At 40.9% G+C, this 13,775-nt stretch overlaps 1 protein-coding gene across 1 annotated transcript; it reads left to right on the forward strand.

Moving 5' to 3' along the window:
- LOC112420119 (uncharacterized) lies at positions 1-13,539 on the forward strand. The gene is given in 10 exon segments (XM_039827888.1): positions 1-1,587; positions 1,678-1,839; positions 1,914-2,565; positions 2,568-3,060; positions 3,324-5,630; positions 5,632-6,763; positions 7,732-7,787; positions 12,559-12,653; positions 12,945-13,220; positions 13,355-13,539. Coding segments are annotated over 10 exon segments (6,915 nt in total). The 5' UTR covers positions 1-30.
- The last annotated feature ends 236 nt before the right edge of the window (positions 13,540-13,775 follow it).

A 13,775-nucleotide genomic window follows, 5' to 3' on the forward strand; every position in this document is an offset into this window, starting at 1 on the left:
CCGCCTCCCGTAAGAGTTCCTCCAGCCGCTATGACCTACTCAGCACCTGTGATGCATACTATTCCACAAAGTGAAGAACCAATTTTCCATTCAGGGAATATGGAGGCCAACAATAAAGTGAATGACTTACAAGAGAAGTATGAGATGATGAACCAGGAAATGAAGGCTCTCCGGGGGAAAGAGAAGTTTGGGAAGACCGCCTACGATCTCTGTTTAGTGCCGAATGTCCAGATACCCCACAAATTCAAAATTCCAGATTTCGAGAAATATAAAGGGAACTCTTGCCCTGAGGAACATCTGAAAATGTATGCAAGAAGGATGTCCGCATATGCCCGGGACGATCAAGTCCTCATTTATTACTTTCAAGAGAGTTTGGCCAGTCCCGCCTCCAAATGGTACACGAATCTAGACAAAACAAAGATTCAAACTTTCCGTGATCTATGTGAAGCTTTTGTGGAGCAATACAGTTATAATGTGGATATGGCTCCAGATCGAAGTGATCTTCAAGCTATGACTCAAGAGAACAAGGAAACATTCAAGGAGTACGCACAGCGATGGAGAGATACCGCTGCCCAAGTCAACCCGCGTATTGAGGAAAAGGAGATGACCAAGCTCTTCTTAAAAACTCTCAACTCTTTCTACTACAAAAGGATGGTTGGAAGTACGCCCAAGAACTTTGCTGAGATGGTTGGTATGGGTGTGCAGTTGGAAGAAGGGGTCCGAGAAGGACGTTTAGTAAAAGATCCAACTTCTACCAGTGGAACCAAGAAATTCGGGAGTCACCTCCCAAGAAAGAAAGAACAAGAAGTCAGTATGGTGGCTCATGGAAGATCTCAACAAACTTATCCAATCTATCAACCCGTTGCTGCTATCACACCCGCCGCCCATACTATTCAACCAACAAATAGCCATCCTCAATCCCCACAATATCCTCAATTCCCACAATATCCCCAACAACAATATCCTCAACCACAATATCCTCAACAACAATATCCTCAACCACAATATCAACAACAATATCCTCAACCACAATATCCTCAACAACAATACCCTCAACAAAATCTCCAACAACTGTACCAACAACGCCCATATCAACAACAACCTTATCAACAACAACAACCTCGACCACCAAAGATGCCGATTGACCCAATTCCTGTCCCCTATGCAGAGCTGCTTCCAGGGTTACTCAAGAAAAATTTGGTCCAAACTAGAGCACCTCCTCCGGTACCAGAAAAACTGCCGTCCTGGTATAGACTTGACCAGACTTGCGATTTCCATCAAGGGGGTCGTGGTCATAATATTGAAACCTGTTATGCCTTTAAAAGCACGGTACAGAGGCTAATCAATGACGGAAAGATAACTTTTACGGACTCAGCGCCGAATGTTCAAACAAATCCATTACCAAACCATGGTGCTGCAGCCGTCAACATGGTCGAAGATTGCCAAAGGACTCACCTCATTCTTGACGTCCAACACATCCAAACACCCCTAGTCTCGTTACATGCCAAGTTATGCAAGGTGAACCTTTTTGAGCATGATCATGATATCTGCGAAGTGTGCCAACTAAAATCCGGGGGATGTCAGAAAGTAAGAGGTGACATTTAAGGAATTTTGGACCGAGGAGAACTCGTTGTCGAAAGAAGGTGTGATGATGTATGTGTTATAACTCCTGAACAGCCTTTTGAGATATTCTATGACAGTCGGAAGTCAACAGCTACTCCTTTAGTGATCTGCTTGCCTGGTCCAATACCGTATGTATCCGAGAAGGCTATTCCTTACAAATACAATGCCACTATGATAGAAGGTGGTCATGAAGTTCCAATACCGCCTTTGCCTTATGTGAGCAACGTTACGTTGCTGGGGACAGTAGAATACTGAGAAATAGGCGTGTTGTTCCTATAGTGTTCCCGAAGAAAGTTAGTGCTCCAATGATTGAGGAAGCTCCGGCTAAGGATCCTAGTGCTGTCAAAGAGGTAAGCCAGTCCAATGGGGCCGATGCAAGTTCAGAGTTTGATGAAATTCTCAAGTTGATAAAGAAGAGTGAATACAGGGTTGTTGACCAACTGATGCAGACTCCGTCAAAAATATCCATAATGTCTTTGTTACTGAATTCTGAGGCTCACAAGGAAGCACTGATGAAGGTCCTGGAACAAGCTTTTGTGGACTATGACGTAACCGTAGGCCAATTTGGTGGGATAGTCGGGAATATCACTGCATGTAACAATTTGAGTTTCAGTGATGAAGAGCTCCCAGCAGAAGGAAAGAACCATAACTTGGCATTACATATATCGGTGAATTGCAAGACTGACGCTTTGTCAAATGTACTAGTAGACACCGGTTCGGCTCTGAACGTGATGGCCAAGACAACCTATGACCAACTCTCTTACCAGGGTATGCCTTTGAGACGGAGTGGAGTAATGGTGAAAGCTTTTGATGGTTCAAGGAAGAATGTTCTTGGAGAGGTACTCCTGCCTATTACAATTGGGCCACAAGTTTTCCAGATTAATTTCCAAGTGATGGACATTCAGGCATCATATAGTTGCCTGCTAGGCCGACCCTGGATCCATGAGGCGGGGCAGTGACGTCTACACTGCATCAAAAGTTGAAATTCGTGAGGAATGGGAAGCTGGTAACAGTGAATGGTGAAGAGGCTTTGTTGGTGAGCCATTTGTCGTCTTTCTCATTCATCGGGGCTGACAGTGTTGAAGGGACACCTTTTCAAGGATTTTCCATGGAAGAGGAGCGTACCAAGAAGAGTGAGGCATCTATTTCTTCTCTGAAGGATGCTCACAAGGTAATACAAGCCGGAGGATCTGCAAGCTGGGGAAAGTTGATAGAACTGCCAGAAAACAAACGCCAAGAAGGGCTGGGTTTCTTTCCATCAGGTGATTCGTCCAAGACAAGAACCGTCGTCGAGACAATAAAGGGTACTTTCCACAGTTCCGGTTTCATTCATGCAATCATCAAAGATGATCCGGAAGAAGTGCCTCGAAGTTTTGTGACACAGGGAGGGTCTAGCCACAATTGGGTTGCTGTTGATGTTCCTTTTATTGCTCACTTGTCCAAGTAATGCACTTGTTTTGTCTTATGCTTTTACAAAAAAATCCTTTCGCCCCGCCCCAAGCGAAAGTGAATCTATCTAGGGCTTTTTGCTTTAAAAGATTATCATCAATCAAATAAAAATGTCGTTTTGTTCCCGACTTTTTATGGTCTTATTTTAAGCTTTTCTGAAAAATGGTAATACAAAAACCAAAGAAAAAACATAATAACCTTCGAAAAATCTGCATTTACTAATTTTCTAAAATCATCAATCATATGTGCAGATTAAAAAATGATGAACCCTTTGAGCAACATAGCCCTATGATCTCTCCCAATTTTGAGTTCCCTGTGTATGAGGCGGAAGAAGAAGAGGTTGAAGAGATTCCCGACGAAATCTCTCGGCTGCTCGAACGGGAAAGAAAGACCATTCAGCCTTTTGGAGAAGAATTAGAAATGATCAATTTGGGTACCGAAGAAGACAAAAAAGAGGTCAAGATTGGGGCATCACTCGAAGTAAGTGTCAAGAGGCGAGTGATAGAACTTCTTAAAGAATATAGTGATGTGTTCGCCTGGTCGTACCAAGATATGCCGAGTCTTGATACTGATATTGTGGTGCATCATCTGCCTTTAAAGCCTGAGTGCCCGCCAGTCAAGCAGAAATTGAGAAGAACCCGTCCTGACATGGCTCTCAAGATTAAAGAGGAAGTACATAAACAGATCGACGCGGGTTTCCTTGTCACATCAAAGTACCCTCAATGGCTAGCCAATATAGTGCCTGTTCCAAAGAAGGATGGTAAAGTCAGAATGTGTGTTGATTACCGGGATCTAAACAAAGCCAGTCCCAAGGATGATTTCCCGTTGCCTCATATTGATGTGTTGGTTGATAGTACTGCAAAATCCAAAGTCTTCTCATTCATGGATGGTTTCTCCGGTTATAATCAGATCAAGATGGCACCCGAAGATAGAGAGAAGACGTCTTTTATTACACCTTGGGGCACTTTCTGTTACAGAGTAATGCCGTTCGGGTTGATCAATGCTGGAGCTACTTATCAGAGGGGTATGACTACTATCTTTCATGACATGATACATAAAGAGATTGAGGTCTATGTGGATGACATGATAGTCAAGTCGATTACCGAAGAAGAACATGTAGAGTATTTGTTGAAGATGTTCCAGCGGTTAAGAAAGTACAAACTTCGTCTGAATCCCAACAAGTGCACTTTTGGTGTTAGATCTGGGAAGCTTCTAGGCTTCATTGTCAGTCAGAAAGGTATTGAAGTAGATCCCGACAAAGTTAGAGCTATCCGAGAGATGCCTGTTCCGAAAACAGAAAAACAAGTAAGGGGGTTTCTCGGACGACTGAATTACATCTCCCGTTTCATTTCTCATATGACAGCAACGTGCGGGCCGATATTCAAATTACTCCGCAAAGAGCAAGGTATTGTGTGGACAGAGGATTGCCAGAAGGCTTTTGACAGCATCAAAGAGTACTTGCTAGAGCCTCCGATTCTCATCCCTCTAGTTGAAGGAAGACCACTGATTATGTACCTGGCTGTGCTAGAAGATTCTATGGGTTGTGTACTCGGACAACAAGATGAAACTGGAAGAAAGGAGCACGCCATTTATTATCTAAGCAAGAAGTTTACTGACTGTGAATCTCGCTATTCCATGCTTGAGAGGACTTGTTGTGCTCTAGCCTGGGCTGCCAAACGCCTCCGTCATTATATGATTAGTCATACTACTTGGCTGATATCTAAAATGGATCCGATCAAGTACATATTTGAGAAGCCCGCTTTGACAGGGAGGATTTCCCGGTGGCAGATGCTATTATCCGAGTATGATATTGAGTACCGTTCTCAGAAAGCAATCAAAGGCAGTATCCTTGCTGATCACCTGGCTCACCAACCACTTGAAGACTACCAGCCTATCAAGTTTGACTTTCCCGATGAAGAGATTATGTATCTGAAGATGAAAGATTGTGACGAACCACTATTCGGAGAAGGTCCTGATCTAGACTCAGAGTGGGGTTTGATATTTGATGGTGCTGTTAACGTCTATGGTAATGGAATAGGGGCAGTAATTCTTACCCCGAAGGGTACTCACATCCCTTTCACTGCAAGGCTTCGGTTTGATTGCACGAACAACATTGCAGAATATGAGGCTTGCATCATGGGTATTGAAGAAGCCATTGATTTGAGGATTAAGAATATCAAAATATATGGAGATTCAGCTCTCGTGATTAACCAGATCAAAGGAAAATGGGAAACTCTCAACACTAGACTAATACCTTATAGGGACTACGCGAGACGTTTGTTGACTTTCTTCAACAAAGTGGAGTTGCACCATATCCCTCGGGATGAGAATCAGATGGCGGATGCTCTTGCTACTTTATCTTCAATGATCAAGGTGAACCATAGTAATGACGTGCCACTAATCAGTGTCAAGTTCCTTGATAGGCCTGCTCATGTGTTGGCTGCCGAAATAGTTTTCGATGATAATCCATGGTTTCATGATATCAAGGTGTTTCTTCAAACTCAAGAGTATCCTCCCGGAGCATCCAACAAAGACAAGAAAACTCTAAGAAGACTGTCTGGACATTTTGTATAAAAGAAACTTTGACATGGTCTTACTCAGATGTGTAGACAGATACGAAGCTGATTTATTGATGCATGAAATACACGAAGGATCCTTCGGAACTCATCCTAGTGGGCATACAATGGCTAAGAAGATATTGAGAGCAGGCTATTACTGGATGACGATGGAGGCCGATTGTTACAAGCATGCCAGGAAGTGTCATAAATGTCAGATATATGCCGATAAGATTCATGTGCCGCCAACTGCACTCAGTGTTCTTTCTTCTCCGTGGCCTTTCTCTATGTGGGGCATCGACATGATTGGAAGGATTGAGCCCAAAGCTTCAAATGGACACCGCTTCATTCTAGTGGCTATTGACTATTTCACCAAGTGGGTTGAAGCTGCTTCTTATGCTAATGTGACTAAACAAGTGGTGGTCAAGTTTATCAAGAATCATATCATCTGCCGTTACGGTGTCCCCAGTCGGATCATTACAGACAACGGGACGAATCTAAATAACAAAATGATGAGAGAGCTGTGTGATGATTTCAAAATCGAGCACCATAACTCTTCGCCGTACAGACCGCAGATGAATGGTGCTGTCGAAGCTGCAAACAAAAACATAAAGAAAATTGTCCAGAAAATGGTAGTAACTTATAAGGATTGGCATGAGGTGCTTCCCTTTGCATTACATGGATATCGTACTTCGGTACGCACATCAACAGGGGCAACCCCTTTCTCTTTGGTATACGGCATGGAGGCGGTACTTCCGGTAGAGGTTGCGATTCCTTCAATGAGAGTTTTAATGGAGGCGGAATTGTCAGAGGCTGAATGGGTTCAAAATAGGTACGACCAATTGAATCTGATCGAAGAAAAGCGCATGGCTTCTCTTTGCCATGGACAACTATATCAGAAGAGGATGAAACAGGCTTTTGACAAGAAAGTTCGTCCCCGTGAATTTAAAGAAGGTGATCTTGTGCTCAAAAAGATTTTGACTTTCCAACCTGACTCCAGGGGCAAATGGACGCCTAACTATGAAGGCCCATATGTTGTCAAGAAAGCCTTCTCAGGTGGTGCTATGACTCTGCAAACCATGGATGGTGAAGAACTTCCACGTCCTGTAAACACGGATGCAGTCAAGAAATACTTTGTCTAAAAATCTTACAAGAACAGCTCGGTAAGTCGAAAACCCAAAAGAGGGCGGCTTAGGCAAAAATGAGCGTCTCGGTGGACTGAAAACCCGAAAGGGCGGCCCAGGCAAAAATTAGAGACAATAAACAGAAATCATTATCCTGATAGGCTGAAAACCCGAAAGGGCGGTCTATGCAAAAGTTAAGGATCAAAAGGACAAAGTAAATGCATCTGGTCAGGCACAAATTCACTTGGAGCAGGCCTACTATCAGGGTATCTCCCGATCTGAAGCATCAATAACAGCGGATTTCAAAGTTGCTAGAGAGAGTAGGGTTATGAGGCTCAATGTACCACTCCATTTTAAATTACCATTTTTTTTAAAAAGTTTTGTAAAAAATCTATGAGTTCGTGCCTTTGGCAGAATGTCATTCAATCAATAATATTTGAGCCTTTGCCCTTTTGTTCGAAATTCCCCGTTTATTTTATCTCCCAAATTTCTTCTACTTTTTGATGATAAGATCTTGAAGCAAGATTCTAAAAAAGAGGAAAATTTCATGTCTCTCAAAAGCATAAACAAATAAGTGCAACTCAGGACTTGAGAGTGAAAGAAGCATACGTCAACGCGTTCCTCGAGAGTGGTGGGACCCCACCAGACAAACATGGCTAGGCATTGTGGTAGGCCTTCGAAAATAAAAAAAAAATATATACAAAAAAATCAAAGCTCGCTAAGTTGAAAACCTGAAAAGGCGACTTAGGCAATAGAGAGCGTCCCGGTGGACTGAAAACCCGAAAGGGCGGTCCAGGAAAAAATTAGGGGCAGAAAAAGGAATATACTCCCGGTGGACCGAAAACCCGAAAGGGCGGTCCAGGCAAAAGTTAGGGATTCAGAAAAAAGAGAAAAAAACAATAAAAAAACAATGGCACGACGACTAAATGTGTAAATGGAAGAACATTCTGTGTCAGCTTGTAAGCGGTGACTTCTTCTAGGTTTTCGAGGAACTCTCTCCCCACAAGGCACCATTTGTCACTTTGTCTTCAAGAAGGTTATCTCCAAGGAAAGTTTGTCGAGGGTGTAGTACAGAAATGTTGGGCCATTTCCCACCTTACAAGTCATGTCTTGTCTCATCCAGTTTCATCTATCACCCACAAGAGTACAATCGTGCGAGTCACATTCATGCATACATGCATTCATGCATCGATACTCTCACAGATTCATACACATCATATACATTGCATCATTCATACGTAATTACTTCAGTAATCCAAAGTTTTATTTGGCAGTGTCTTTCCAGTTCAGCCCTCGTATTATCGTTATGTCAAATGGCAAGTTCTAACAAATGAACGTCTTGTTTCGCTTCCTTTATTAAAAGTGTCATCCCCAGTATAGCTGTTCCAGAGATGTCAACAATCAAATATTTCAAGTGGCAAGTCCCAACCAATGGACAACTTGCATCTACCTTTTACCACGTTTCAAGTAGCAAGTTCCAACCAACGAACAGCTTGCATTTCCCTTTTACCTCATTTCAAGTGGCCAGTTCCAACCAACGAACAACTTGTGTTTATCTTTTACCCTCTTTATGACCAGTGACAAGTTCCAACCAACGAACAGCTTGCAGTTATCTCTTTACCTTATAACAAGTGACAAGTTCCAACCAACGAACAACTTGTGTTTATCTTTTACCCTCTTTATGACCAGTGACAAGTTCCAACCAACGAACAACTTGCTTTTTATCTCTTTACCTTACGACAAGTGGCCAGTTCCAACAAACGAACAACTTGTATTTAGCTATCACCTTGTTTCAAGTCACCATTCCACCAACGGACACTTGAGTTTTCCCTTTTATCTCATTTCGAATCGCCAAAACGACGTGGGACGATCTCTTTCTCCAGTGAAACTATATTCCCCTGGTGGAGTCGGATCCTTTCCTCAAAATTTTTGGATATTCGTTGTCATTTCTCATTCGAGTCAAGTCATCTTTGTCGTCTTGCATTCATAATTACATCATGAGCATTCATAACATCTTAGGTCAAAATTGGTGCCCTTTTGTATTTAAGTCTCTTCGGCCCATCGAATCAAAGATTTCATCTCAAAATCTCTGGACGAAGAAACTTAAATAGGGGCATCTGTCATACCCCAATTTTTGACCTAAGGATCCATTGACACGCGTCGTCTAATCCTGATCAGTCTCACATTTCAGTGAAAATTTCGGCAGGGAGGTATTTTAAAATACCTCATTTTTTCCAAATCAAGCCCTTTTCTCTCTTTATCTTATCTAATTCCATCTTTTATTATTTTTAATTAATTTCAATTTTATCCTTTTTTTTAATCGGCCTGTATTTATTTAGCTTTTTTTTTAAATCACTTTGTTTTAGTATTTATCTCCTTCTTTTCTTTTTACCTTTTCAATTTTTACCTTTTATTATTATTATTACCCTTTTGTCAATAAGTCCGAAGAACAGTCCAAGTTCATGCGGAACAATCACAAAGCCGTCTTCTTTCATTCATCCTCATCCTCATCCTCATCCAGTCTACACAGCCTGTCACGCGCCTCTCTCCATCCCAATCACCTAATTTCTGCGGATTTTAAACAAACCCTAGCCTCAGCCTAGCACTATAAATACTTAACCTGCATCACACAACAGAAAGAAAAAACGCACAGGAGCAACACATAAGCAACACAAGAGCAACACACTGAGAAGGCCAGAGACGCGCAGCAGAATCACACAACACAGAAGAAGCAGATCGGAAAAGCACAGAAAGACAAATCATGTATCACAAAGAAGCCGATATCCACAACCGATCCAACCGCAAGGACACAACAGCAACAGAACCGATCCATACAGAGTACGAATCAAGCCGGACCAGAAAACAAAAAGTCAAAAGGTAGCTTTTTTTTTCTTCGTTTTTTTAGATCTAGGTTTGGGAACTCATTTTCTGGAAATTGTGGGTAAAGAATCGAATATGGGAGGATAAACCGGTTCTAAAATGTATTTTTTTTTTCAAAAAAAGAAGAGCTTCTAGCTCCGGTGCGGCGGCGCCGCCGCGATGATTCGCCGGCCGCCGCACCGAAGTTCTCCCGGCCGCCTTCCCCATTTTCGGAGAAGAAAAAGAAATAAAGAGAGAGAAGAGAGCATTTTGTAAGAAGGAGAGAGAAACAACATGTAAAAATGAAATAAAACCAGCCCACTGCCTATATATATCACCAGACCGAACCGGTTCAACCTTTGAAACGGTGTAGGCCAACCCGGTTCTTTCTTTGCCCAACCGAGGCCCAACAGCGCGCCTCTACCCTTTAAAGCCCAGTTCTTTTTTTTTCAATTCCTGCACCCCCTTTTTACTGTTGCACCCCTCTCCCTTGCATTTTTATTCATATTTTCATGCATAATTAGCTCTATCTCGCATATGTAATTATTTCCTTTACGTTTTTAGCTAGTTCCTTTATTCTGCATTATTTTCTTTTATTGTTTTTTTACTTATGTCATTTACTTTATCGCATAATCGTTTAGAATGTATTTAGGCTTTTAATGTAATTTATTTATTTTCGTAACGTAGAATGTAAATTAGATTTAAATGTAAATTATTTCCGTCATTTACTTTCCCGCAGACCATAGCATGTATAATAGGGTTTTTGTAATAGTTGTAGGTGTGTATGCCTTTCTCTTTATGTTTCTAGATTAGGTTAATGGTCCTTGTGGTGGTCCAACGCCACCATAAGGTACCTACGCTTTTATCTTTTCTCGCTCCGTTAGTGTTAATTTTTTAGTATAGCTATCATTCAAAAACAACAAAAAATGCAAATAACAAAAAAAAACAAAAAACATTTCTTATAATAAACCTTGATCCTAAATCAAGTGATCGTCTCTTTCTTCATTTTATTTTCTTAATCAAATATCAATCAATTTAATCATACTTCGAGTCATCTTTCCTTTTAATAAAAAACACAACTCAATTCTTATTTGCCACTTGGCTCTTCCTTTTAAAACCTTTTTCAAAACTAATAAAAAACACCAAACCGATCAAACGTCAATTTCTACCCCGAACTACGAGGTTTTGATCCCTCACGGGTACGTAGGCAGAGGACCATGTCCTTTCAAACAATAAAAAATGTAGATAAATTAGGTCTCACTTTCTTTTGCTTTTAGTCATCACACTAACTCTTTTTTCTAAAGGCAAGCAAGTTTATAGCACAAAAAGTAAATGAAACCAAGAGGTTCCCTTAGAGTACTACGGACATAAAGGGTGCAAATACCTTCCCTTTATGTAACTAACCCCCGAACCCTAAATCTTTTCAATATGGGGTGTTTTGAACTTTTTTCCCCTTTTCCTTAAAAATTAAATGTTCAGTCGTGAAAGAAATTAGTGAGTCAAAAGCTAATCAAATAGCCTTGATCTCCGAAAAATGACGCGACACTTGTATAACCCTTATATATATGCTGGATCCTAATGGAACGTTTTAGTAACAGAATTTGTTGAGTTTAGTGAATTGGGAGATGTTTTGAGTATGAACCAAGAGAGTATACACTATGTTGAATGAACTTGATGCATTGGTTTGATTAATATTATTAATTGTACATTTTCTGGAATGGTTGAATTGGTTTCATGGATTTGTAAGTCATATACACATATATGCATTAGTTGAGTTGTATGTAGATATACACAAGTGGGTTAGTCGCATAAGCATAAAAGTGGGAGGGCTTCGGCCCTGGAACGCCTTGTCGTTCAAAGCGGTGGAACACTAGTTGTTCAAAGCGGTGTTGAGCGGTGAGGACTTATGTCCTGATGAGAATGCTTTAACCATTCGACAGCGGAGTGGGTCACGACCCTGAATAATGTACCACGTGCATAGTTGCATCATCGAGGAGTCTTAGAGGGGTGTCATGTCATTACATGAGTTGTTATTGTTGATTGAATTGTTATATCTGGATTATTGTTGTTGATTATGAAATACTTATGCCTAGTGAATAATCATTGATATTGTAGGGTGTTAGATTCAATTGATGTTATTATATATTATTTTTATTGACTGAGAATCTCACCCCTTCTGCTTGAAAATGTTGCCCTTCCTATGGGTAACTTGCAGATGATCTTGAGTAGTAGGTGGTGGCTCAAAGTGTCTAGGGCTCTGATACGTGGGATGGGATTTTTAATGTTTCTTCATTCCTATGTATAAAATTTTGGATAATGATGTTGTAGCCCTATGATTGTTGGATTTTTCTGGTTGAGGCTTTTATGCCAAGAATTTAATATGTTGTGGTTGTTAATGTCGAGACAATAATTCCGCTGAAAAATTATTGATGATTTTTTAAGGTTGTGATTTAAATAGATTTTTATATTCTATCTATAAGGTTTTTAATTTAGAAGTGTGACATGCCCGTTGGGTTAATACTCTGATGCATGTTTATTTTATTAAATATTTGATAAATGGGAACGGGGTATTACAGTGTTGTCATGTCGTTGCATGAGTCGTTGTTGTTGATTGAGTAATAATTCTTACTATTGATTGAAGATGAATATGATGTTAAATATTTGAAAAGTATTCCGCTGCAAATTATTGATGTGTTATAAAGGATGATGTTTATTAAATAGTATTTATTTCTATTTAAGAAATTTTGAAAAACAGTGTGACATGTCTGTTTGTTGTTGAACTCTGATTATATTATATGTTATTTAATTGTTTGTGATAACGGGGTGTTACAATTGATATCAGAGCAGGTTGGTCCGTCCGGCCAAGTAGTAGAGTCGTGTTGAGCCACATAGGGTAGAGTGTCAACTTTAAGTTGTCTTTGTTGTTCTGATTGTTGTTTCTTATGTAGAAATTCTGAGATGGCTGGGAGGAATGATGCTGCTCTTGCTGCTGCACTTGAGGCTGTAGCCCAAGCTGTACAACAACAACCGAGTGTTGTTGCTGGTAATGATGGTGTGAGGATGTTGGAGACCTTTCTGAGAAACCATCCACCAACATTCAAAGGGAGGTATGACCCTGATGGAGCTCTGAAGTGGCTCAAAGAGGTTGAGACGATTTTCAGAGTCATGCAATGCAGTGAGGTTCAGAAGGTGCGGTTTGGTACGCACATGATGGCTGAAGAAGCTAATGACTGGTGGGTCAGTCTTTTACGCGTTCTTGAATAAGATGGTGCTGCTGACCTGGGCTGTGTTCAGGAGAGAATTTCTGAGCAGGTATTTTCCGAGGATGTCTGAGGTAAGAAGGAAATTGAGTTTCTGGACTTGAAGCAAGGTGATATGTCGGTAACTGAGTATGCAGCTAAGTTTGTGGAGCTTTCAAAATTCTATCCACACTATACTGCGGAGACAACTCAGTTCTTCAATTGCATCAAGTTTGAAAATGGTTTGAGAGCTGATATCAAGCGGGCTATTGGTTATCAGAAGATAAGAAATTTTTCTGAATTAGTAAGCAGCTGTAGAATCTATGAAGAGGATACAAAAGCTCATTATAAAGTGATGAGTGAGCGCAGAGGTAAGGGATAGTAGAGTCGTCCGAAACCGTTAGTGCTTCTGCTGACAAAGGTAAACAGAGGCTGAATGATGAGAGGAGGCCTAAGAGGTGAGATGCTCCTACTGAAATTATTTGCTTCAAGTGTGGTGAGAAAGGCCACAAGAGTAATGTGTGTGACCGAGATGAGAAGAAGTGCTTTAGGTGTGGACAGAAAGGACATACTTTAGCTGATTGTAAGCGTGGGATGTTGTATGCTATAATTGTGATGAAGAGGGACATATTAGCTCGCAGTGCAAGAAGCCCAAGAAGTTTCGGACAGGTGGCAAGGTGTTTGCTTTGACTGGTACGCAAACGGTGAATGAGGACCGACTTATCAAAGGTACTTGTTTCTTTAATAGTACTCCTTTAATTGCTATTATAGATACTGGTGCTACTCATTGTTTCATTGTTGTTGATTGTGCATATAAGTTGGGTCTGGTTATGTCTGATATGAATGGAGAAATGGTTCTTGAAACTCCAGCTAAGGGTTCAGTAACTACTTCTTTTCTTTGTTTGAGTTTTCCACTGTCTATGTTT

The sequence above is a fragment of the Medicago truncatula genome, chromosome 7 (assembly GCF_003473485.1).
Source record: "Medicago truncatula cultivar Jemalong A17 chromosome 7, MtrunA17r5.0-ANR, whole genome shotgun sequence".
NCBI classification, from domain to species: domain Eukaryota; kingdom Viridiplantae; phylum Streptophyta; class Magnoliopsida; order Fabales; family Fabaceae; genus Medicago; species Medicago truncatula.